The sequence below is a fragment of the Alligator sinensis genome, unplaced genomic scaffold, assembly GCF_000455745.1.
Source record: "Alligator sinensis unplaced genomic scaffold, ASM45574v1 scaffold278_1, whole genome shotgun sequence".
Lineage (NCBI taxonomy): Eukaryota > Metazoa > Chordata > Crocodylia > Alligatoridae > Alligator > Alligator sinensis.
Window position 1 is genome coordinate 661,931 of NW_005841952.1, and position 23,833 is coordinate 685,763.

The 23,833-nt window shown below is 47.8% G+C and overlaps 1 protein-coding gene across 1 annotated transcript in view; it reads left to right on the plus strand.

Annotated features, from left to right (window-relative positions):
* Positions 1-23,833, plus strand: part of POU2F3 (POU class 2 homeobox 3) — a 45,764-nt gene that overhangs the window by 18,840 nt on the left and 3,091 nt on the right. Inside the window, exons 5-11 of the mRNA XM_025199976.1 lie at positions 10,196-10,300; positions 12,642-12,744; positions 17,241-17,323; positions 18,464-18,646; positions 19,045-19,186; positions 19,802-19,938; positions 20,888-21,049. Of these exons, the coding sequence (XP_025055761.1) occupies positions 10,196-10,300; positions 12,642-12,744; positions 17,241-17,323; positions 18,464-18,646; positions 19,045-19,186; positions 19,802-19,938; positions 20,888-21,049 (915 nt within the window). The remainder of the gene's footprint in view (positions 1-10,195; positions 10,301-12,641; positions 12,745-17,240; positions 17,324-18,463; positions 18,647-19,044; positions 19,187-19,801; positions 19,939-20,887; positions 21,050-23,833) is intronic.

A 23,833-nucleotide genomic window follows, 5' to 3' on the forward strand; every position in this document is an offset into this window, starting at 1 on the left:
AAATGCGGCAAAGTTTTATGGAACGGGGCCATGTTTCAAATGTAGGACAAGGGAAGGAAAAGGCTCACCCACCAGGTAGTTTTTTTCCTTTTGGTTGCAAATCAAATAGCTCATCAGGCTATCACTATTTGTATCATTATGGTATCATGCATCCATTTATGTAGAGACAATGGGCCACTTATTATAGGGGCTATAGATCAAATCTGAGATCATATTTCAAATCCTCTCTCCGGGGAACCACATTATGGCTTTCAGCTTGAAGTATTTGGGAGGTGTATCCAGATCACCGCTCAAATTGTCCTAAAGTGGATTCTGTGATGGTTATGAACCAGCGCAGAATTATTATTAAATATTGTTAAACAATGCCATGGGAGTTGTTGTTAAATATTTTAATTGATTCATTCTAACCACTTGTTCAAGCTCATTTATTATGAGGCACATGTAGATGCTGCAGGTAGCACAGATTGGGCACAGTTTTGGTCACATACAGAGGTATAAAGACCCATGCTACAGACTGAGTGGTGAGGAATATGCTTTTCTCAATACTATGAATCCAGTACCAAACTCCAGAGAGATCAGTAGGAGTTTGGGACAGAGGGAAGGAGTCACATTTGGGCTGCACAGCCATTTGAACTCTAAGCGTGCACCATCCAAATTATGATTTGAAGATCACAGGTCATGAAAGCCTCCCTTGCATTATTTCTATGGAGTTGGCAGTTTGGGGAACTAAAGGCCCTGAAAGCTAAAGAGATATGATGGGAGGGGACATAGCCTTGCTCTGACTCTTGTTAAAGATAAAATGCTAGTGACTTCCAGTGCAAGCAATGACAGGCTGAGTGCTTTTGAGATTCCCACACATAGCACAGAAAGCAAAGCCTCCTCCAGGGTAAAATGCCTCCTGGGCCCAGGTCACGAAGAGAGCCATTGTCACCTAACACCCACATAAAACCCCATCCCACTTTCTGCCCAATAAAGTCCCAAGCTTTTAAATAGCAGCTTCATTGGCAAGGTTCATTCATGGCTGAATGCAGAGTGGTTTGAGCACACAGTTCAGCTACCATAGGAACTTTGTTTTCAGAGGTGTTCAGTGAGATTTCCGCTGGTTGCTTTCGCAGGCAGGGCATGAGTTCTGCCATGGGCACAGCTATTAGGAAAGGCCTTGGGCTGATTTTCTGGAGCATTTGTTCTTCCTTGTTACTGCCATGTCAGGAGGTGCCAATTCTGTTTGAGGGCCTGGAACTCCCTGGTGATCATTAAATGCAATGAAGAATACGTTGTCCTTGTGCAGCACCTACCACCTAAGAGCCGCAAGGCACTTTGCTAGCTAATTTAACCCTACCATACCAGTAAGAGGTAAGGAACAATTATCCTCATTTTAAGGGGGGGGCATGGAAAAAAGGCTGGCTTGATCTTGCAGAGATGCCGATGTACCCAGGACTGTGGCTGAAACCAACAGATGGCTGCAGATGGTTAGTACCGGGTGCTATCAGGTATAAGAGTAGCACAGTTGCAGAATGGACTCTCTTCATATGATCCACCGTCTTAGCCTCCCTGAAGGTGCCAGTCCCTGTCTAAGCAGTGCATCGTTAATAATATTTTGGATGCAAATCTCCCAGAAGATCAAGTTCCTAGATCCCTGCAGGGATTCATTTCCATAGCATTTCTGTCTCTCCTTGTCATGTGGCCCCCTTAATGTTTCTTCAGCTCCTGCTGGACTCTCCCTGCAGGGATCAGTTTAGCTCAGGTTTCCTTCTGCCTCCAGATCTCCATCCTGGTGCACCTTCACATCCTGCTCCCTCTCCCCTCCAGGCATCAGCTCAGATTGCACTCTCTTCCCGCAGGATGCCCTGAGGTACCAGCCTGTGTCCTGGTCTGGAGCTTCTTCCCTGGGGCTCCTTTGCAAAGAGCCTCAGGGGATAGGGAACCAGCTGCGTTCTCCCATGAAATGAGCTGAGCACTGTTCAGACCTTTCCTTCTTCACCAGTCCGAGGACATGGGACTGTTGGTGTCAGTGTTTCTCCTCCTATTAAATGCAATGCATCGATGTTCAGATCTAGCTTGGCGGCATCTGTTTCTCCATTTCTTTTTGTGGTCAGGTCCTTCCTGGTTGGGACAGATATAGAAAATAGGGCATTAAGGGAGGTCAAGAAGATATTTATTCCAACCACTTGCACCAAGGCTACGTCAAATCTACTGACCCCGTTCCTCACTTACGTTGTGCTGAAAATCCCACAGCCTCCCTAAATATCTATGCCAGTGCTTGACTCTCCTTACAACTCAACCTTTTTCCTGATGATCGATCTAAATCCCCTAGCTGTAATTAAAGCCCATTCCTTCTTGTCCTGTTCCCAGCAGATAGGGAGAACAGTTTGTAACCTTCCTCTTTAAAGGTTGTTACCTTGTCTCTTCTCTAAACTAAAGAAACCCAGTTCTCTTAGCCTTCCTTCAAAGGCTCTTTTCTAGACCCCCAATCATACTTGTTGCTCTCCTTTAGACTCTCTGATTGACCTTCATCTTTCCTGAAGTATGGTCCCCAGAAATGGGCATGTACTTCCAGCTGAGGACCATGTATCATCACCTGTTCCTAGGAATAATCCTGCCCCCAGCTCATGTTGCGGGGGGACACAAAGGGCTGATCTGCTCATAAAAGTTGCATAGGGTGAAGTTCTAGAGATATTCAGCTTGTAAAATTGAAGCTCCTTGTTTGAGCTCTGCCAGCTCAATTTTGCAAGTGGTTTGCGGTCCAGGTGCAGGGTTTTATGGGTTGCAGCTCTTCCAGCCTGGCCAGGAATCCCTTTTCCTACCATAGCTGCTCCCAGTATAGATGCCCCATCCTCTGCCTGCCAGGTGCAAACCATCTGCTGAGGTTTTAGCGGCTACTCTGGTCCTCTGATGAGGACCACTGGCTAGAACCGGGGTATTGGGAGGTGCTGTAATAAAAGGACAAATACTCTTTGGAAAAGGGTGTTGGATTTGTAGCACAGATCGCAGGTGAGAGAATCATGGAGCTGCGGTCCAGTGCTGGATGGCAGCCTTGCTAAGAGGTGATGTCTGCCCCACGGGCACTGGCATCCCCAGCCAACCGCAACTGCTGTCCTCATGCCCAGCTCCTGCTATTGGGCTGCGATGAAGGTTTTTGGTCACTTCTCATTCTATCCAGACCCTTAGTTTCCAGCCTCTGTCTTCCCCCTGCTGCTCCTGGGTATCTCCTAAGCTCATCCTCCTATCTATCCCAGCGATGGCATAGCATGCACAGGAGCCAGCTGTTTGGGAGCTGTTGGTACAGATAAGGACAAAAGTGAATGCCTTTCATTCACCTGCTGGTGAATTTGCAGAGTTCATGCAAATGCCTTGCTTGATATGCTCTCCAGTCATCCTTGAGTAAATATTTTCCAGGCTCACGGTAGGCAGGCCCTGGTGGTAGGGAGCTCTTTGAGGGACAGATCAGTTGTTTGTACAATAGAAGCAGTTATCGGTGGGAGATTTAGCTTGCCTGGCCCTTGCTAAAAGTCCTGAATTGAAAGAACCAGAACTCATAGCAGTCGCTCTGCTGGCCCCGAATTAAAACCTCCTCGCCAATAACAACAGGACTTTATGCTTCTCCAAAGCCCTTTTTAGTAAAGCTCTAAGTATTTCCAGGAGCTCGGTTAATTAAAAGCTTTGTGACACCCCAAAAGGGTGGGGTGTTACACCCATTTGGCAGACGGGCAAGCCAAAGCAATATGTGAGGGCGCTGATTTCCAAATGAGTCCCTTAATTTTTGGATGCCTGATGTGGGAGCTGCATTTTCAGCAGTGCCAAGAAGTGAGAGCTCCAGGTGAAATCAGCTGAGCAAGTACAACTTACGATCTGCCCAAGGCGCAGCAGGAGAGAGTGACAGAGTTGGAAGCGAATCACAGGAGGAGTGGCTCCAAGGCCCCTGCCCCAGCTCCCTGCCACCACAATGGAAGGAGAGAGAATGGGCAGGATAAAAGCTGATCGCTCTCTTAATTGCTTTGCCGGGATGTAGGTAGCACAGTTGACTGGCTGATGTTCGTGTCCCAGTTCCTTCTGGCACTGGGACAAGATTCCTCCCAGCCAAAGCTGCCCTGTACCAATCAGGAAGCCCTGCAGGGCCAGGACTGAGCCAGCCCTAACCATGAGTGCTTGCTGATGCCAAGTTTAATTTCCTGCTAATGTGGGACACGGCGTGAGATGCCTTGCACCTGGTTCCCGTATCCACAGCTGCTGGGCAGGCACCATCTTGCCCTATATAGGGACAGCAAAGGTGTGCAAGGAGACCGTCCCTGGCATATTAGGTGGTCCCTGCTATGAGCATCTACCCACCCACAAGCACAGAGGCCACGGTGCAGTACAGAACAACCACAGGATGCTCATCGTAGCCAGAACGATCCATGAAATAAGGAACTACCAGCTGCAAGACACTTGGAGAACATGATAGGATCAGTTCTGGTTGCGCTGAAATCACCGAGGCAGCTTTGCTCCGGACTGTCACGGGAGCAGGACTGAGTCATTTTGAGCATGCGAGATGGCGTGGAAGATGTTATACAGTCTAGAGTGGGAAAGCCCCACAGAGCGGGTGATAAAGGAAGAGTCTGGGGCATAGCCCAGGAAGGGTGTGGGAGATAAAAGCAGCAACGTGGGCAGAGGTGGGGTTCTGGAGAGCTTTGAAGATGAGGAGACTAAATCTGATGGGAACAGGGAGTGGTGAGGAGCAGTGCTGCAGTGTGGAAAGGGAGAGGGGCCACCCAGGCCAGCGGGGATGAGGGGCATAGCTGCAGGATTACAGATGGGTGGGTAGCACAGGCTTCGTGGAAGAGCAGTGGGCTGCAAGGACCTCCAAAGGGAACCAAACCTCAGCTTGTCCTGACTTCTGTGCATTTTCACATAAGGGTAATTCTGCTCCCATGGTGCCAAGCGCTTTTGAAATTCCCTCTCATATCTCTGCTATATATAGCATGTTATAGTGAGGAGTTGCACTTCATTGCCATTAGGCTCCTGAGCTGGTTTCTGGATGCCTGCTAAGTCTTGCTCAGCTTGTTGAATAGCACATGTAAAAAAGAGTAATTGCAAAGCCATTAGCATCATCGCTGTTGTCTATTATTTTTTTTTATTATATTACTTGATTTCATAGCGCTAGATACTTCAGGGAAAACCGCGCAAGGCAGGGCAGGCCAAAAGGTTGAGATTCGGGAGAGACGGGTGGAATTCCTATTTCTGTCCCAAGCTTCCTGTTCGACAAAGCCTGGAGGGGCAACTTCACCACACCTTTACTCGTATCAAGCTGCTCTTTTGACAGGGATTTCAGCAAGACTATCTGTAAAGTAAAATGCTAATCGCCATGAGTATGAGACTCGGCTTCTGACCCATAAATGCTCTGTGCCTCAGTTTCCCATCTGTGAAATGGGGATAACAGCACTGCTTTGCTTTGATGGGGAGTTGTGGTGCCAAAGCATCAATGATTGCTCACTGCTCGGACACTCTTGGGCCAGATAAGAACTTGGATCAGTGGGGCAGATCTCCCTCAAAGAAGTGACCATCTAAATCTAAGCTGTGGAATAAGCATCAGAGTATTCACAGCACCCTGAAGTGGATCCCACAGTCGTGTTTCCAGCTACTGGGGTGCCGGTCTGCCTAATGCACAGTACATGCAAAATAACACATGCTCTTACTTGGAAGAGATGGCAAAACTCTAGTCTGGGGAGCTGGAAGAAGCAGCCAGGATTTTTAGTTGCAAACCAATTGTTGAAGCCTTCATCTATGAAACCAAATATAAGTCTATCCCTGTCACGAGGGTGTTGAGATGGTGTTTGGATTGCGTAAGAAGTGTTAAGAAAGAGGAGGTGACTTGGTGGAAAAGAAAAGGTGGAAAACCAACCTGCGTTTTGTAGGACCTGGTGTGGGGTGTGTCCATCAGGTACTGACCTGGCCTTCATCAGCATCCCATGGTCTTTGCTAGCAGCCTCCCATGAGGCTGGGTTTGCACAGCTCGCGGTATGTAATCAGGATGTTTTGGGGAGATGAACCTTTGCCAAACGTACGTGGATCAGTTACAAAACAGAGCATTTTTTTTCCTTTTCCCTACTGGTAAGGAAGAATTTGTGCAGTAATTGCAGGCAGGTTAGGAGATGTTCTCTTCATCATTCCCCTGCTTGTGAAATGTTCCACACACGGGTTACGCAAGCGAGCCAAACAGCTTTGATCATCTTCCACCACCCCCAATTTGTTTCTTGTTTGGTTTGGGTTTGGACCAGGGTTAGGTGAGAACCCACTGGACTGACCCCGCGAGCTCAGCGAACCCCCCCAGCCAGCTAGCGAGGGGACTACCTTTTAATTGCCCTGCCCTTGCTTTTGCACATGGAGCCATTGCCTGAAGGCAACATATTGACAAGGTGGTGAGAACAACTGCATGAGATTTGCAGAAGCAGTTCCTTGTGTTCTCCCCAGCAATTGTCTGACGCACCACTTTGGTGTGTGCAGTGATGTCACCCTCTAGTGGATCACCAAAAAGAAAACAGGTTGATTATCATCTGTCTAGAGAGATCCCCTTTAACTCAACCGGCAGATACCTGCAGAGCTCTAACCCCACCTCCTGCTGTGTGCATGGACATGTTTGCAATAGGCATTTTGTTCCATCTCCTTCCAGGGGTCTCTACCCAGTAAGTACATTCTCGAGATGTTGCTATGCCATCCCCCCAAAACAATGGCATCGTCGTCTTCAATCCAGCACTGGAAGAGGAGATCTACATTCCCTTGGTACCCCCTGGTCCCCATCTGCCTTGATCTCTGCATAACAAAAAAAAATTCCCAGCTCGCTCAATTTTATCATGGATTTCCTGATAAATGGAGCTCTTTTTTTAAAAAAGAAAAAAAAGCTGCAGCTCCTGCAATCAAGCAACATAAAAATCTCTTCCCTTGGTTTGGTGTTTTGTTTTTTCAGTTTTTAGTGAAAGGCAAGTATCTAACCCTCAGAGTGGTGGAGAAAAGATTGCACACATGACTTAGGTGCACTCCCAACCAGCAAATAATCTGCCCCAACAAAGTTTATTACTTTAAAAAAATCATGCTTTTAAGCCAATGTGTGATTTTGAGCGGCCTGGTTCATGGTTCTTGAACATGTAGGTTGGGCAATGCCATAGTTTTCTCTGGAAGAACCAAGGATCATCATAAACATCCCAAACTTTGTGGCTTGGGACACTGCAGTAAAAACAAGGAGGTAGCCACAGGTGGGTGGGTGTAAATTTGAGCCTGATAGCAGTGAAGTAAAGTGCAGCGGAGAAGTATGTGCTGGCTACACCCAAGCCCTCACCCACTTCACAAGAGAAGCCGGAGGATTCCCGGGACCGGGGAACAAGCCGTGAGAGATGTTGTTTATAAACCGAGAACCTGTTTTTTTGCCAAACGCACCTCTCATTCTCATGCTGTGTGGCACTGGGATGCAGCAACACACCCCTTTCTTCCTGGATCACGGCCAGATCTTTCCAGTTGGCAGCTGTAAAAAATTGATTTCAGTTTGGGAATGGCTTGCGCTTCTTCCACACTCGAATCCTGCTGGGATCAGACGTGCAGCAGGAGAGAGCACCTCGGTCTCGGAGAAGCTGGTTGCTTTTCTCCTTGTAAGCGGTTTGGATTGGAATTCCTCGGGCATGTAACCCAGAGAAGTATGAGCACCTTGGCAATTTGCTGGAGTATCGATGGCAAGTAGGCGTAATCTGTGGTTTGGTTTGGTTTGGTTTGGTTTGGTTTGGTTGTCAGTAATTCTTCCAATGGGAAGTTCTCAGAGCATGTGAGAGAGTTTAAGTGCAAGATGGCTCAGAGGTGCGGGACATGGTTTATTCCCAAGGCCTTTCATCTAATGACCACTGACTTAAATGCTGCCCGTGATGGTGGTGACCCCAGCTGCTTACCATCCGGGCTGTAAATGAAATCCCCTTCCTGGGAGCTAGGAAAGGACTGGGATCTCAGCAGATAACGCTCTCTTTGCAAGCAGCTAGTATTGCACAATTTTTCAGCAGCATAGGCGGCTCCAGTACATAACTTTGGAGGGCCCCAATTCAGTTCCCTGTGCCCTGCACTTTTCTGGAGGTAGAAGTTAGCGCTTGCTTTGGCAACCTCCTTCACACTTTGACTCTGAGACGCACATCAGGCTCTTTCTTCCTCTCTCTCGTGGAAATTTGTTCTTTCATTGTTTTCCTCAACCTTCAAGAGAAGTCCTTTCAACTGAAAATCCATGTCTTGTGTGTCACTTGCAGGAAAACCTCTGCTCCTTGTCTCCCTCTGCTAACAGGAGGTTTTGCTTCCCACCGTGTCCACAAGCCTCCCTAGACACTAGCACAAGAATCTGCTTTGTTTGTTCAGTGATATTGGGTGCCAAAGCAAACTGCCGCAAGTAGAAAGATCCAGCCCATTGGTTTCTAATAGAGACTTTGCAGCTCTATTTCAGAATAACTGGTCAGTAATATAGCTGAGGGGGGTGATCAGGGACTGCCTGTAGGAAGGGCATGAATGTAGCCAGCTGCAGTGGCAGCTAGACATGCCATCATTTTTGGCACTGCAGCTGTTACAGCTGCCCCAAGCACAGACCTGCCCTGCTAGGCCTCTGCTAGTGTGCCTCTGTCCCTCTTTGTATATGGAGAGTTGTACAAATGAAGCCTGAAGTGGAAACTCCTCTGGTTTGGGGAAAGATTAGACCAAGACTGGATGGTCAGAGGGAGTCCCAAATCCAAGCACCTTCCAACATGGGGACAGTTTGGAGCTGGGCTAGGTTTTTAGCTGCCTGCACCCATCTCTAGCTGTGATCTTTTAGGTGAGAGCTCGAGTCTTCCCTCTGCAGGGTATATTCCTCTCCACTGAGCGCATCTGACGTTAACCTGATATTGCACTTGAGCTTAGTTGAAGGTTTTTAATAACTAAATTGCAAACTCACCAGGTGTCCCAAGCCAGAACCTACTCCTGTCTCTCCTATTCCTTGCAGCCTCCCATGGCTCCATGCGAGTTTTCCTTTCCCTTGGCTCCCCACACCACAAGCCCACTGCCCGTCCTATGGGAGCTACCTGCCTTAGCAATTAATTGTACCCAATACAAGAAGATGCAATAGGGTATGCCTTGCTATGGAGCAGAAATGTTAACAGTTAATGTGGAGATCAGTGCATAAGGCAAGTGTTAAGGGCCAGTTTCAATCTGTGGCCAGTAGGGAATTTGGACCATCAGACATTATAGTCTTAGGCCTTCCTTCTGCTTTAAAATGCTTTAGTAGGAGCAGACCCAAAGGGTTATTCTAAATCTGTTTGTAAAACAGACTCTCTTGATGCCTTTGCCTTGCTTTGCCAAATTAGTTCTCGTGTCATCTTGAGTCACTGTGGTTAAAGATGGGCAAGTAGCTTTGGTGGTTGAGCCAGTGCACTGTCAAGGCTAGGTGCTACTCCTTCACTCCTCTTGCCCTCCCTTTAGCAAAACCAGGAGGCCAGATGCAGTCAGTAAGGTAACAGAGTGGGTTTGTGACGGTTCCTAGAAGGTGAATTAGTGACTCTCCGGTTTCGGTGTACTTCTTGGTTTAATGCTTCGCCCTTCTGGGGCTTTTCTTCCAAGGTCCACAAAAGGTTTTAAGGTTCTGATTCAGCAAAGATCTTAAGTGCACACTTAAACTTAAGCACCACTCAAGTCAGCCAGGCTTGAGCAGTTCTTAGGTGCTTAAATTACATGCCCTTAATTAAACATGTATCCGGGTTGTAGCCGTATTGGTCTAGAGGAAAAAGCAATCAGACATCTTTTATTAGACCAACAAGATATCGTAAAAAAAAAAAAAAAAGATTTAATTAATTCAATTAAAGATTGTATATTTCTGCAAAAATCTTGTTGGTCTAATAAAAGATATCATCTCTGTCCACGAGCCCTGATTGCTTAATTAAGCAAGCTTTCATGCCCTTGCTTGTTAAGCAGGACTATCTCCACTTTCCTGATGAGGAAGCAGAAATACAGAGGGGGATAGTGACTTGTCCAAAGTACAAATTGCTACAGAGCCAAGGATAGAGCCCAGGAGCCCAAACCCACCTCGCTGTGATGAGCAGAGGGGATCTCCGCCCCTGCCAGTCCTGGCTTCTCAACCTGCTGATATCCTGAATCTCCCAGCTTCCTCTGACTTTATGTCATCCATATGCCCTCCGTGCTGATACAGCTCTTCTGCTCTCCACTGCAGATTAAAACTGAAGATCTCAGTGATTCCTTGCAATCAACCATACCCCCCAGATCAAGTCCCTTTGTACAAGGACCTTCAGTGATGCCTGGAAGCCAAATAGCAGGGGTAAGTGATCCAGCCTCTCTGAGAATTGCAGCAGTCCCTAGTGGCATGGGGCCTGGGGCATTCATTTGTCACAGCAGTCTAGCAGAAGCCCTGGCCAGTCCAGAGACACCTCTTGGGAGGAGGAGAGTGAAGAAAATGATGGCTCCGGAGCCAGGTAGCATAAATCAGATTCAATCTACTTGGCACAGGTCAGATTCTTCCCTGGGGTAACTCCATGGACACATGCCAATCTACACCAGGGATGAAATGCATTCCTTGGCAGCGATTCGCAAAGGCATAAATAGCATGTAGGTGCCTGACTTGTGCTTATTAATGTCCAATCAGAATTAGATGCCTACATGCCACTTGTGCCCTTGAAAACCTCCCTCTTATCCCTGCCCCTGAGATGTGTGCTCAGTTCATCCCCTTTGTGGTGCCCGGACCTCAAGACAGAGCTCAAGTGCCAGATTTTTAAGAGTTGGTCGTGCTACGTGCTGAGCGCCTTTGAAATTCTGGCCCCAATGGTAGGTGCTGAGCACTTGAATAGCTGACCCTATTGGCGCAGACGGAAGCGACATTTGTCAAGCAGTCGGCCCCTTGAAAGCACTCTACATCCATGGCCTAACAGAAGAGCACAGCTGCAAGGTGCTTTAAAAGTCCCTGATCACATGACAAATTAACCCCCATTACATGAGGATTCAGATGAAGGTGGTCCAAAGTGCAGCACCTTCATTAATTTCTGGCTGGTCAGGTAGCTGGGCTGATGTGGTCTGGCCCTGTCCCTAGTGCTGCCTGCCGGATGGGAGGGTGGGAGAACGGAGGGGAAGGAGCTTGGGCTGGGGTTTGCCCAGCCGGTGCTAGAGTAGGGGGGCAGGTAGATTGGAGGCCCCTTGCCTGGGGGGGGCTTCAAACCACCTGCTTCCACTCCAACTGATTCACAATAATAAACTCTGGCGCCTATCATGCTGAAGTTTATTGCTCCTGGGCACCACGTTACAACATACACCCAGGACCACAGCACATTGAGCCAGGTTGGAGCAGCCCCAGCTGGCAGAGGGCCCAGGGGGATCATCCTGCCAGCCTAGGGCTGCTCCGACCTGGCTCAACGAGCTGCAGAGGGGATAGCTGGGGCACGAGGGTGCTACAGTGCGGGGGCTAGCCAGCAGGCAGCCCCTGTGTTGAAGCGTCCTTGTGCCCCAGCCAGCCCCACCAGCATGTACACATGTGTTGCTGCACAGTAAATTATTCCACAGCAGGATAGTACTTGTACTTATAAGTATGATCCTACAGCAGATTGGACTAGTTTACTGCAGCCTAATAAGGCCACATGTGTAGATGTGGAGACTTTACTGCAGAGCTAATTAGGCAGCTCCACAGTAAATGTCTCATGTAGATGCACCCAGCAAGGAATTTTTACTTCTCATGCAACATGTAGCCAGAATACCTGATGGTCAGGGAGATGTATCCATCAGACTGTGCTGCTTCTGCAGAGAAGCTGGTCCAGCTGGGCTCTGCGTTGTCTCTGTTTCTCCATGGAGTTGGTCAGGACATGCAATGAGGCTGCTCCAATGTGCTGTAATTATAATGCATGGGAGCAGACTCGATTAATTGATTCTCCTGGAGAGTGGCAATTACCGCTCTCCAGCAGACTCCAGTATCTTGTGTATCAGCATCCCCATGCTGAAAAATGGTGGCAGGGATGCTTTAACTAAAGCGGTTCGACCAGCTTTACTTAAAGCACACCCACCACCACTTTTCAGTGCAGGGACGCTAATACACGAGATGCTTTGGGTGCTTTAATTAAAGCAGCTCTCGGAGTCACTCTAATTAAAGTGCCCCTTCTCCTCACTCCTGGGGCATGTGAATAAATGCCCGAAGTGAGATTCCTGCGTCTGCACAAATCTTTGGGGATGGGGGAGGGACTTGACATTTTTCTTGGAGTTTTATACATTTTGTCAAAAGACCTGAAAGGCCCAAAGCAGAATTCTGGGGGGAGCGAAGAGAAGGAGGCAACAACTGACACCCCAGAGTTTTCAGCTGCAAAGTTTCAGCAGCCCAAACCCCAAAATTTATGTATTCTTTGATGTGGAAAATGGGTGCTTTTCCATGCAGACGTCATTGTCCTCCATGCAAATGCCCTTTTTTAGTTGTTGGGAGGAATAAAGCATAGATGAGAAACACTGGAGCCACTCTATTTCTGGGGCTGTGAGGTGCATGTGTGACCTGCGCGCTGGGTTGAGGCTTGAGGGAAGCAGGGAGGTGGGGAGGTGGCAGGTACCGCATGCAGCTGCAGGGAGTTGATGGCACGTGTGAAGAAGAGACTCATCTGATCAGCACTGGTCCTCCTGCATTTCTCCTTTAGGACATGAATTCTCTTCACACCCTGCAGCAGCTGGTCCTTCTCCCTGGTCATGTGCAGTCGGTTCCTCAGTTCCTGCTCTCGCAGACCCAGGCTGGGCAACAAGGTAATAGCAGAGATCACTCGTTTAACAGCAACCCTTGACATGGGGGCAGTCGCAAGTACAATGCAAGAACCGTGCCGTTCTCCTAGGACACTGGTCGCTCAGCAGCCTCACTCCAGCGCAGCCAGTGAAGTCGCTCCAGGTCTAGCCAGTGCAACTGGGAGCAGAATCTGGTTCACTCTCATCTTCCTACTGCTCCTGCCTGCCTGTCCTCTCACTCTCTGCCAGTCGGTTCCCTCACCCGGATGTGCCTGAAGCCACCCCCATGCAAAGCAGCTAGGAAGAACCAGCCAAAAACAAAACCTCGCCAAACTGAACCACCAGGTCAGGATCCTCCTGCTCACTAGGCTTGTGCCCAGAGAGATGCTCCCACAGCTGTTTGCACGCTGCAATAGCTCCACCAAGGGGCTTCCTGGGGTAACCTCAGGCTTGCCTCTCAGCCACGTCTTTCCAGTTGCCATTGAAATTCAGAGCAGCCTCTGGTTGGGCTAGTCTGAAGCAGGATTACACTGAAAAACCCAGGAGTCTAATCCTTCTGCAGAACCCGCTTTGCCTCCAGACTGCATTGTATTAATATTGCAGCATTGCGTGGAAGAGCTGTGTTTGCTCTCTATAAATACGGCAGGGAAGTAAACACCAGGGAGGGAAAAGACTGATTTCCACTAAAAAACAATGTTAGCGGAAAAACAAACGGGCACAGACTAGCCTGGAATAAATTGAGGGTGAAACTGAGAAGAAAGGTTTTCACCATTGCGGGAACAATGTTCCAGAACGGCTTAGCTTTAGGATGGAGTGGGCCAGTTTCTGAAAAGGGGGGTCTGATGTGGTAGCTTGTGATACCACGGGCTGGATTTGATGATCCAGGAAATTCCTTGCTGTCCTACACTCCCGTGTTTAGATGGAATTGTTTTAAGGGAGTTTCTCAAATGATGAGAGGTCGGCACTCCCTGTGAGTTATGTTAATGTTGGTGCTGAACCTATAATCAAGCAAGCGTGGAGAGACCTTCAGACCCTGCTTTCAACCCCTCCTGCTTTCAGAAGGCCTCAAGGTCTCTCTTTATGGACACATTGCAGGATATGGTCCATAAAACGTGCAACATTATAATAGCTCTGGATGAGCCTGGTAATGTAGTCACGTTGTCTGGAGACTATCCATCCCGGATGGTGTTGATGCTATTGAGTGATGCATCAAAAAAGTTTTGATATACACTTAGGCAGACAAGGTTCCTTGGGTGAATTTGATATCTTTTATTAGACCAACCCAAATAGTTGGAGAATAGTTATTAAGCAAGCTTTCGGGTTCAAAAACCCTTCGTCAGGCTAAGGAAGTTTCAGCAGTTGGTGTGTGCTCTTTCTGGATGTACACTTAAGCATTTACCTATCAAATTAAGTGTCCCTAACTGCTGGGGTGTGGCTAATCTATCATTAAAGCCCTGGCTCTTGCTACCAATGTTGTCATCCAAAATGAGAAAAGCATCCTGCTGGAATGACCTTCACTCCTGCCATGTAGACCCTCTGCCGGGTAGCTATCCTTAGAAGCTGAACCCTGCAGTCCAACAACCTGGAGCCCTGGGGCCAATCCTGAACCCCTCTTCCCTGGTAATTGAAGCCCATCATTCCCAGAGCTGTACTCATACAGCACTTGCACACCTTATACCTTGCACACATGTAGATGCAAACCTTGCAGGGCTCCAGTATGCAGGGCTCCTTCATGGTTTACATAGCACAAGAAATTCAGGTCCTCCGTCAAGAAGAAATGCCTGTACACTGCTCCCTGCCTCTGTTTCTGCAACAGTCTTCATAGTCTTTGGGATTTGGTCACAGTCCTTGAGGGTGTCCAAGATTTGTTCTTCCCCCCTTCTTTTCCCTGTACGGCCTTGCCTTCTAGGTCTAGTCTCTTCTTTAAAATGGCTGGTGAGACCCGTCCTTCTAAAGACCTCCAGCCCATTCATGAGGCAAGTTTTTTGGTCAGCCACAGCCTCCCATCTTGTGTAGTTGAAGTCCAGACTTCAAAACCCGCTTTGCTTTAGCAGTAGCTAGCTTTTTGGACAAAGCATACTTACCTCTTAATAGAAAATCATCATGATTGAATGACCCTCTATTGTTAGCCCTCTGCTACTTGTAAGAAGGACCTCTTCTGACACCACCTTTGTGCTTCATCTGAATATGGAGGTTAAAGAGTGAAGGTCTTGTCCATCAAACAGAGGCAAAGAAAGAAAAAATGGGGTTGCAGCTTGATATAGGTGCATGCAAAGAGCTCCCAATCTCAAATAGATGTTTTTTAAATCTACATTGACCTTTTCCTATGACCAGTCACAAAAACACCTGATATGAGGGACCATCAGCATGGCAAAATGGACCGTTATGATGCCCTAGCTGACCACTTTCAAAAGATAGGCTAGAGACTTTTACCCAGGGATCCTTGAAGCCAGCCCCTACTCCTTTCATTTGAGCAAGATACATTTCACAAAGACATTTTAGACTTGATTTTAAATAGTTCAAGAAATGGAGAAACTTTGCATCCTGAGAAAGTTGCTCCAATGAATAATTCTCTTCCCTGTTAAAAGTGTGCCCTTTATTTCTCGCTCAGATTTGAAATTCAAAATGACTCCAGTGTCAAAGGAAATCATTTTTTAAAGAGAAATATCAAGGTGAATAAATGGGATATGGCACATTCAGTTTAGAATAAAAGGATTGTTGAAATTTATTTTTATTTAACAAAATTCATGTATTTTCTATAGGGTTCAGTTCTAAATCAATAACAGGGATATAATTCTCTGTTGGGTTCCATAGAAATGACTTTAGAAAGGCTCCAAGGCCCCTCCAGAAAGGCTATAATTCTCTAATAAATTCTCTGGGTTTCAAAAGTAATGTCCCTAGAACTTTACTAAATTTTTGGCAAACCATATCGCTTCGACCTGGGTTAAATCCTGTAGGACTTTTCCATCGGAGATATAGACATTCATCCGGCAGTTTATCAGCTAAGCAATTACATGGACCCCATAAATACCACTTTTTGTTAGTTTTATAGATTTTCGGCTTTCTTTCATCATTTTGGATTGTTTTATGTATTTGAGGAGAAATGCAATTTATTTGAAATACAGTAGAATAAAAAAGGAAAGGGTAAAGTAGCTTAAGATACACTTCATTAATGAAATTTATAACCGAAAGCATAAAGGGAATAACTATAGGATTTTGATTTTAAAAAAAATCCAGTGGCTGCAAGTTGAAGTCTGTAAAGCTCATATTGGAAATAGGAGGCAAAATTGGAGTAGGGAATATAATTAACATTCAGAGAAGTAAGATATATGCTGCTTTACTCAGCATCCTTTAAATAAAAATGTGGTGGTTTTTTAAAAGCTCTGCTTTATTTCACCTCTGGTTTGGTGAGCTAGATGCATGATTACTGGGCGAGCTGTTTTACCTGTATTGTCATCAAAATGGCTTTTTCTGGCCGCTCAGCCTATAAAAGGAGTCTCACTTCTGATTCACCAACTCGGATCCAGCTAAATTGGCTATGATTGAAGGTCTGTTACATTCAACCTAGAACTGCTCAAAACTTCCAGTCCAAACTTCCTTAGACAAAACTGGCCTTTTGTCGAAGCCAAAGAATTTTTCAATCATTTGAAATTCTCCATTTAGTCGTCAAAAAAAACCCAAAACAAAACAAAAAAGCCACTATAAATTGTTTCAAAGTTTAATTTTATTTTTTTCTCTGTTTTTCCCTCTGCTACTGAAAACAACAGAAAGCTGTTCAGGATTTGATTTTCCTTCACCTTTTCTCCCCGTTTCCCTGCCCCAGCTTTGGTCGCTGGATAGCTTTTGAAGCAGGTTTAAAAAAAAAAAAATGACCACGTGGGGAAAAAACAACTGAAAATGTGTGCGCACACGTGTGCTTATGTGGGTGTCCTGCCTCTCTTTGTAAATTATGTAGCATCCTGAATGTGCTGGAGGGTGTTTACACATCAGATAAGATGATCATCTCCCTGCCCTACAGAGCTTCACAGTCGCATGTCAGAGGTGATTAATGGGCTATTTAACAGGCGGGGGACAGGAGATATAGGACAGTGAATAAGACAGGTGAGCAGTAATTGAGTCATGGTTTGCATATGCAATAACCCTTTCCCCTTCATCCCCTCCTGCCCAAGTGTTTGAACTGAAGACCTTCTGCACCAAAGCACAGACTTCAACCACTATCTAGCCATGGTATTGCTAAGGGCTTGTCTATGCTGCCAGTGGTTGAGGAGTCAAGAAGAGACAACTAGGACGCGTCCAGAGCTTCCCACTCTGGAGCACCTCAGTAGGCTTGGGTGTTCACTCCTGTCTTCCCTAGGACCCCCCACTGACATGCTATGGATGGGGCATAAAGTTTTCCCATCCCCGCTGCACCCCATAAAGCATGCAATGGATCCTCCCCTGTGGCTCCTGGTGATCTGGCAATGCAACTCATTTTAGATGCTTACAGGGATGACCTGATCCATCTCTTTCTCTCTCACCAGCTCTGCAGCCAAGCCTTCTCTCCTACCAGCAGCAGCAAAGCAGCCTCATCCTCTCGCAGCCTGGGCCCAGCCTCGCCTCGCAGGTAATTGCATCCCCACACCCTCAGCCAGGAGTAGAATTGAATTCACCCCAAGGGCCACGTCACCAAATACCTAGGAGCCCCGGATTTGAATCATCAGATGAAGCTAATTGCAACCCAAGCTGGGGCAATGCAGGCTTGTCCCTCATTGGTCTCCACTCCCCACTTCTGGGGGGTGAGAGGCACTTCCTCCCTGAACTCCCTTCTGTCCTTGGCAGTGGGGAGCCATCAGGGCCCTTTGGTGGCTGGTGATTTCTGGACTGTCAAACACTCTGTTCCCTTCACACCTTACACCACAACTCCCCTTTTATGCCCTTCTCCCACTACGAGCCCTTTCAAACTGTGCTGAAGCCTGGCATTACTCTGTTGGCCCTTTCCTCAATGAGACCCTCTATTTCAAAAGCAGCTACTAACTCCTCTTCCCTAGATCCAAGGTGCTCACTGCATCCCTGTGCAGTCACGACTGCAGTCACTGCACCTGTGCTGGCCTCCGCTGCTCATTCCCATTGTGCCTTGTTGTCAGCCCGTCTTTTTCTTCACCGTTTTCTGCTGCCTGCCTCACCCAGGGGCAAAGACAGGATCTTTACAATCCCCAAGGCATTTCTGCCCTGCATTGCCTTGGGCTCTGATGGCTTCTTGATTGCAGAAGTGGCTTTGGCTCGTTCGTACTTGTGGGTTCCAGGCACAGCAGTCTTCCACAGACGGGTTTCCATCTCACCTCCCCTGCTTCCCCCTCATGCAAGGTCCCTAGAGTTTGGAAGGGAATTGGCTTCAGTTGCTGTGTCAGATCCACCAGGTAGCTACACTCCACAATATAGCTTTGGAGGAGCTGTATTTCAGTGCCTGAACCTGCCCAGTGGGCCAAAAACTTCCATAAGAATATGACAAACTCTCTAGGACTGCACTTCCCGTGCCTCACACACACCTGTCAAGCAGAGCTGAGAGACCCCCTTCTTCTTCCATCCAGCCCTTTGCCTCACATGCACCTGTGAAGATCATAGTCCCCTCCACCAACTTGCAGCCACCTCTGGTGGAGGAAGCAACTCCTGGTTAACAGCACATAACAGCATTAAGCAATGACTGAGTGGAAGAGATGCAGACCTTTGTTCAGGTTTTTTCTTATCATGACTCTCTTCTTAACAGGCAGTGGGACGTTCGGGGCTCCCTGGGTCCTCAGTTGAATCCCACCTGGACGTGTCCCAGCACTTGCAGGTTGCAAAGCACTTGCCATCCTCAGCCACATGCGATGAACCTAGTGACCTGGAGGAGCTAGAAAAGTTTGCTAAGACTTTCAAGCAAAGGCGAATCAAGCTCGGGTTCACGCAGGTGAGGGACGAACAGCGGTCTCTTGGGAAAGGGCTTAGTATGAGATGGTTGGGATTTGATACTGATGTTGGGAGGGAGGATTTGATACCGATGCGCACACAAAAGGGAAGGGGAAGGGGTCAGCACAGATGTGGGGATGGAGGAAGGGATGGGTATGAGACAGGCGTGCTTCCTGGGAATACCACCTGGAAAGCACAGGGAGGAACGACTGTAGAAAGGCCACAGCCTGTCTGTGGGTCAGTCTCCAGCTGTGGAAGAGACCGAGGGCTCTCAGGCAAGTGGGCCAAGGATCTGGAGGCATTGCCAATGGAGAAACAACCGAGCATGAGCTGATGCCAAGGTGGGAGGCTGCGAGTGGGTTTTCTCAGCTACTCTATCAGTTCTGGTTGCCTTGGCAGGGCGACGTCGGACTGGCCATGGGGAAGCTGTATGGCAATGATTTCAGCCAGACCACCATTTCGCGCTTTGAGGCACTCAACCTGAGCTTTAAGAACATGTGCAAGCTCAAACCCCTGCTGGAGAAGTGGCTGAGCGATGCAGGTAGGCCACACCGTGCTGCTCTGCTATAATGGCCAGTGCAATGGGGGGCTGAATGGGGCCTCTGAAGATAAGAGCTAGAGCTGCACCCACAGCTTGGGACAGTACCGCCACTTCTGTCCCCCGTGGCACAGTGGGAGACTGGAAACACACTCACTGGGGGTCACACTTGCTCTATTCCTGGTTCTGCCACTTACCAGGAAAGCTAGCTGGCTGCTCTGTGCTTCACTTTCTTCAGCTGTGACTTGGGGATACCTGCAACTATCTAGCCCTTTGGCAAAGTGCTCTGTGATATGGCAGTTTTAGGAGGAGCACGTCCTTTAGGATGTAAAGGGGGATCTCCGCTAGTGGCACAGCAGAAGTCTGCAAGTTGGTTACCCCTCGGGGCTGCAAGCCGTTGGGGAACGTCATGGCCCCGTGCGCTTGACCAGCACCTCGTTCGGTCTATTCACCGCGACACAAGCTGGCGTGAAGCAGCAGAGCTCCACTGACTTCCACCAGTGAAAACACCTGAGAATTTGGCCCTTGAGGGAGATTGTTGGGTTAAAAACTGAAATGAACATCTGTAATTCCAAGGGCAAAAGCCTCACGGACTCTCCCTCCTCCCTCTCTCCTCAGAATCTGCTCCGCTGGACTCCTCCATGAGCACCCCCAGCTCCTACCCCTTGGTGAGCGAGATGTTTGGGCGGAAAAGGAAGAAACGCACCAGCATTGAGACCAACATTCGCTCCACGCTGGAGAAGAGGTTTCAAGATGTGAGAGGAAAATCTTGGCATGGGTTATGACCTGTATTCCCCAGGTGGAAATCCCTGCCGGGTCTTAGCTGCAGCCATGAGGCCTCCAAAAGGAGAAGGGAGGGAATCTGCTTTGGAAGGGAAGCGGGGTTTATTGCAGCTTGTAGTTGCATGGTATTTTACTTTTCCACAGAAAAAAATGACCTTTTGCTGAAAAATGGAAAGAGAATATTTCAGCTTGGACACACAGCTGCAGCGCCTCAGGGGGCTGTCTTGGGGTGCATTGGTCCCTCTTCAGGAGATGGGTTTCCCTGGGCACGTCTACAGATTCATTAATGTGTTATAGTTATTGTGCATTAAGTTTAGTACTTGGTTAACCAAGTACTAAATCAATGTGCAGTAACTCACACTACCACGCAGTAATGCTGGTGCATGGGTTTTTAGTGATGCTTACTGTGCAGTAGCGTATTAGCACAGTTTTTGCCCAACATGCTATTGCACAGTGTTATTAGGCTACTGCGCAGTTGGTGTCTCATGTAGACACCCCCCCGATCAGAATAGGTTCCCGCAGTGCACTGCTTTATCTCCTCCGGCAGTCTTACAGCTGCCTTGTGACCTACAAGGGGGTGGTCAAGCTGGGGAGCGCTGCCTCCAGACAGGAGTAGAAGCATGCAAGACCATGGCAGCGATTCAGAATAGACTATCTTGGTTCTCCAGCATTCAGATGCTCCAAAAAAGAAAAGAAACGATGTTTTTGGTGGAAGGCAGGCACCTCTCACTCACTCTGGTGGCTCAAATGCCATTTTTCATTGACAAATCTGTTCTGGTGGAACATTTTCCAACCAGCCCTCGCTACTACCCTGGCCCAGTCCCATGTCTGATCCCATTCGACTGATTCTCCCCACTTGCTGATGCTGCAACATCATCTCTCCAAGGTTATCTTTGTTAACCTAACGCCCTCTCTTAGCAGAACCCCAAGCCCAGCTCAGAGGAGATCTCCCTGATAGCAGAGCAGCTCTCCATGGAAAAGGAAGTGGTTCGGGTTTGGTTCTGTAACCGGCGCCAGAAGGAGAAGCGGATCAGCTGCCCGATGCCATCCCCCATTAAATCTCCCATCTACAACTCCAGACTGGTGAGATCCATTGGGCCAAGGCATGGGGGTCAGGGGGTTCCCCGTTACTGTCTGTGAAGCAGGAAGTACCATAGAGTAATAAGGAAATGGGTCTTCTTGCAGTGGAGATCATCTCTGAACTGTCCACAGTGCAGAGGGTGCAAGCACTGTGCAGTAGATTAGAAAAGGGAGCAAAGAACCTTATGGGTCATGGATGCCCAAGGACCCAGTGGGCAGGGCTTCCTTCCCTTTTAACTGCATCCAAAAATACGGTGCTTCTGCCAGCGGGAGCTCCCTGGGGCACTAGCCCGATTCACTGGGCTGAGCACTGCCTGCTGAATCATCCCCTCCACTTCCTGCATGGCAATACCTTCTCATCAGGGCTTCAGTTTGGTACCAACACAGGGAAAACAGCACTGTTCTCTGAGTCACCCCATCTCCTCCCATGCACGCCCTGAGGCAAATGAGCAGGGAACTGGGTGGAGATGCTGTTGAGGGGGTAGATTGAGACCTTGCGCTGGTCTCATAGCTTGGTCCACCTCTGTAGAATATACACTTCTGTTCGCCTTTTCTTTGATTTTTAATCAAGCATCAGCTTCTCAGTGGGTGTAAATCAGCCTAGACTTATTCTCTGAGGGTCTGACCCCAAGCTTCGATCCCTTAACGTTGCACAGAAAAACTGTTAAATATTAGTAGAAGCTGGTTCTTGAAGGTGTGGGCTGCCTCCACTCAGTAGGTTGACTCTTCTTTCCTATGGTTGACTTGGAGCAACAATTATAAATCCAGTTTAAGGTTAGTTAACCAGTCTAATGCTCTTGAGGAAAGGGAATGTATCTCGGCAATATCACCATCAAATTCGTATAGAGGGCATGGTGTTGTTATATGGTCCATAGTTTGATCAGCATTGTCACAGTCTGAAGCCTAGTGATGTTGACTCTGAAGCCTAGTGATGACCATTGTAGTTTCAATGCTGGCCACCAGCTCACCTCACAATATTTGAGATGAAGCAGTGATCTGCTCTGGGATACTGGGTTGAGTCTGGGATTTTGGGCAAAACCTAAGTCCAATACTATCCCTTCTCCCCTTACCCTCCTGCAGAATAAAGTGGTGAGAGTCAGAGAATTTACTGTCATGGAAGAAGGGAAAGGGCTGCATAGATGAAGGACATAATGGACTTGTTTTTACTAGGAAGTAAGGCTGTAATAGAGCACAACCCTGAGGAGTTGTATTATCTAATTCAGTGTTAAACATGACTTTGCAATCAGTTAAAATGGGGGGAAATCCTATTTAACAATGACAGTTAGACCTAGATAAATCTACTGGGAAATATAGGATTAAAAATATCCAGCTCCCACCATCTCAAACCCAGTATGCAGCACACGGACCTCTGTCATGTGTTAATATGTTACTTAAATGACACTCCAGAGGCCTGTTCTCATCTGAATGGGCAATGCAAACTATAAAACGGGTTCAAGTGGCTCCCCTTTCTTTCTGCCCTGGTCCAAGAGATCATTAAGACCATGCTTAACTCAACCGAATTCACTTAAGCAGGTGCTTTTTGCTAATTCTGAGAACAAAAAGCCACATCCCCGAAACTCCACGCACCTTTCCAGAGCGGTGTTGCAATCCCGAACTGGAGAGGTGTTTGTTCCTCCTCTGGGTGGATGGTGATGCCAGGGGAGTGGTCTGCAGTCTCACTGCTTAACAAAAGTTGCCATCTCAACTGGGGTGCCCTGAACATCAAAGGGCAGCTGCCTGTTTTTCCACCCACGAGCATCAGGCAGTTGCTTGTTAAGGCAGGTCCGTAGTTTGCTGAGACTCTAATAGATGTGTTGAGTGTTTGGGGTGAACGCTGCTGCAGAAGCATCTGCAGACGTTCTTCCCATGAATACTCACTGACAACATCATATGCTGCTGCTGTTTGTTGCCCAAAAGGCATTTTTTGTTGGCAAGAGTCACTGTGGACAGGGTCACCTCTATTCATGCAATGGTGTATGGAACCCTATAGCAGCGTGGGCGTTGTGAGTAACAGCCTGCTGCTGGCTAACAGACTTGACATAGTAGGAGCCTGGCTGCAGTATTGCAGGCACCGAAGGTTCATATGCTATAGGAGGGAAGGGCGTATCTGTGCATATTCATAAGGGATGCTTCTGTCTTGAAATCAGGCTGTCTTCTGTTGGAGTGAGTCCTCCAAGCGGTAGGTTTGGTGAAGTTCTTGCACAAAGGCCTTAGCTGTAGTGCGATCTCATGAGCTATTCATCATCCGTTCTCAACAAGTTGCTGTGTGTACTTATTTAGATGTAAACAAATCAGAACCAGAGAGAAAGGCCTATTAGAAACCCAGACATCCCCTAATTAAAGAGACAAAAAGAAGAATTGGCAGCAAAAGCAGCCAACAACAAGTTCTGCAAAGAAGCAAAGTAAGAAAGGCTGCAAGGGAGGAGGCCAAGATCGTACGAGTAGTTTGGGGGCCTCTGTTCATGTGAGTCCAACCTGAGACCACTGGAAAGGCCCTGGCTGTCACAGGCCAGGGGAACAACAGCTTTGTAAATCTTGAATCAAGACCGTGCATCTCTGTCTCTTTGCAGATAAAATACTCATGGTGAAATGGAGCCCCTTGCAGAAGAGTTTAGTGGTGCAAAGTCTCCTGTATCCACAGGCAGAAAAGTATGACTGGCATTGTCTAGTTACAGACTAGGAATAGCTCACCAGTTTTGGACTGCTCATTTCTTCTTGCTCTGCCAGGATCCTGTGTGCTCAGAATCATTTACTGTTTCAGGGGTGGGCACCGTGCACCATGGGTGC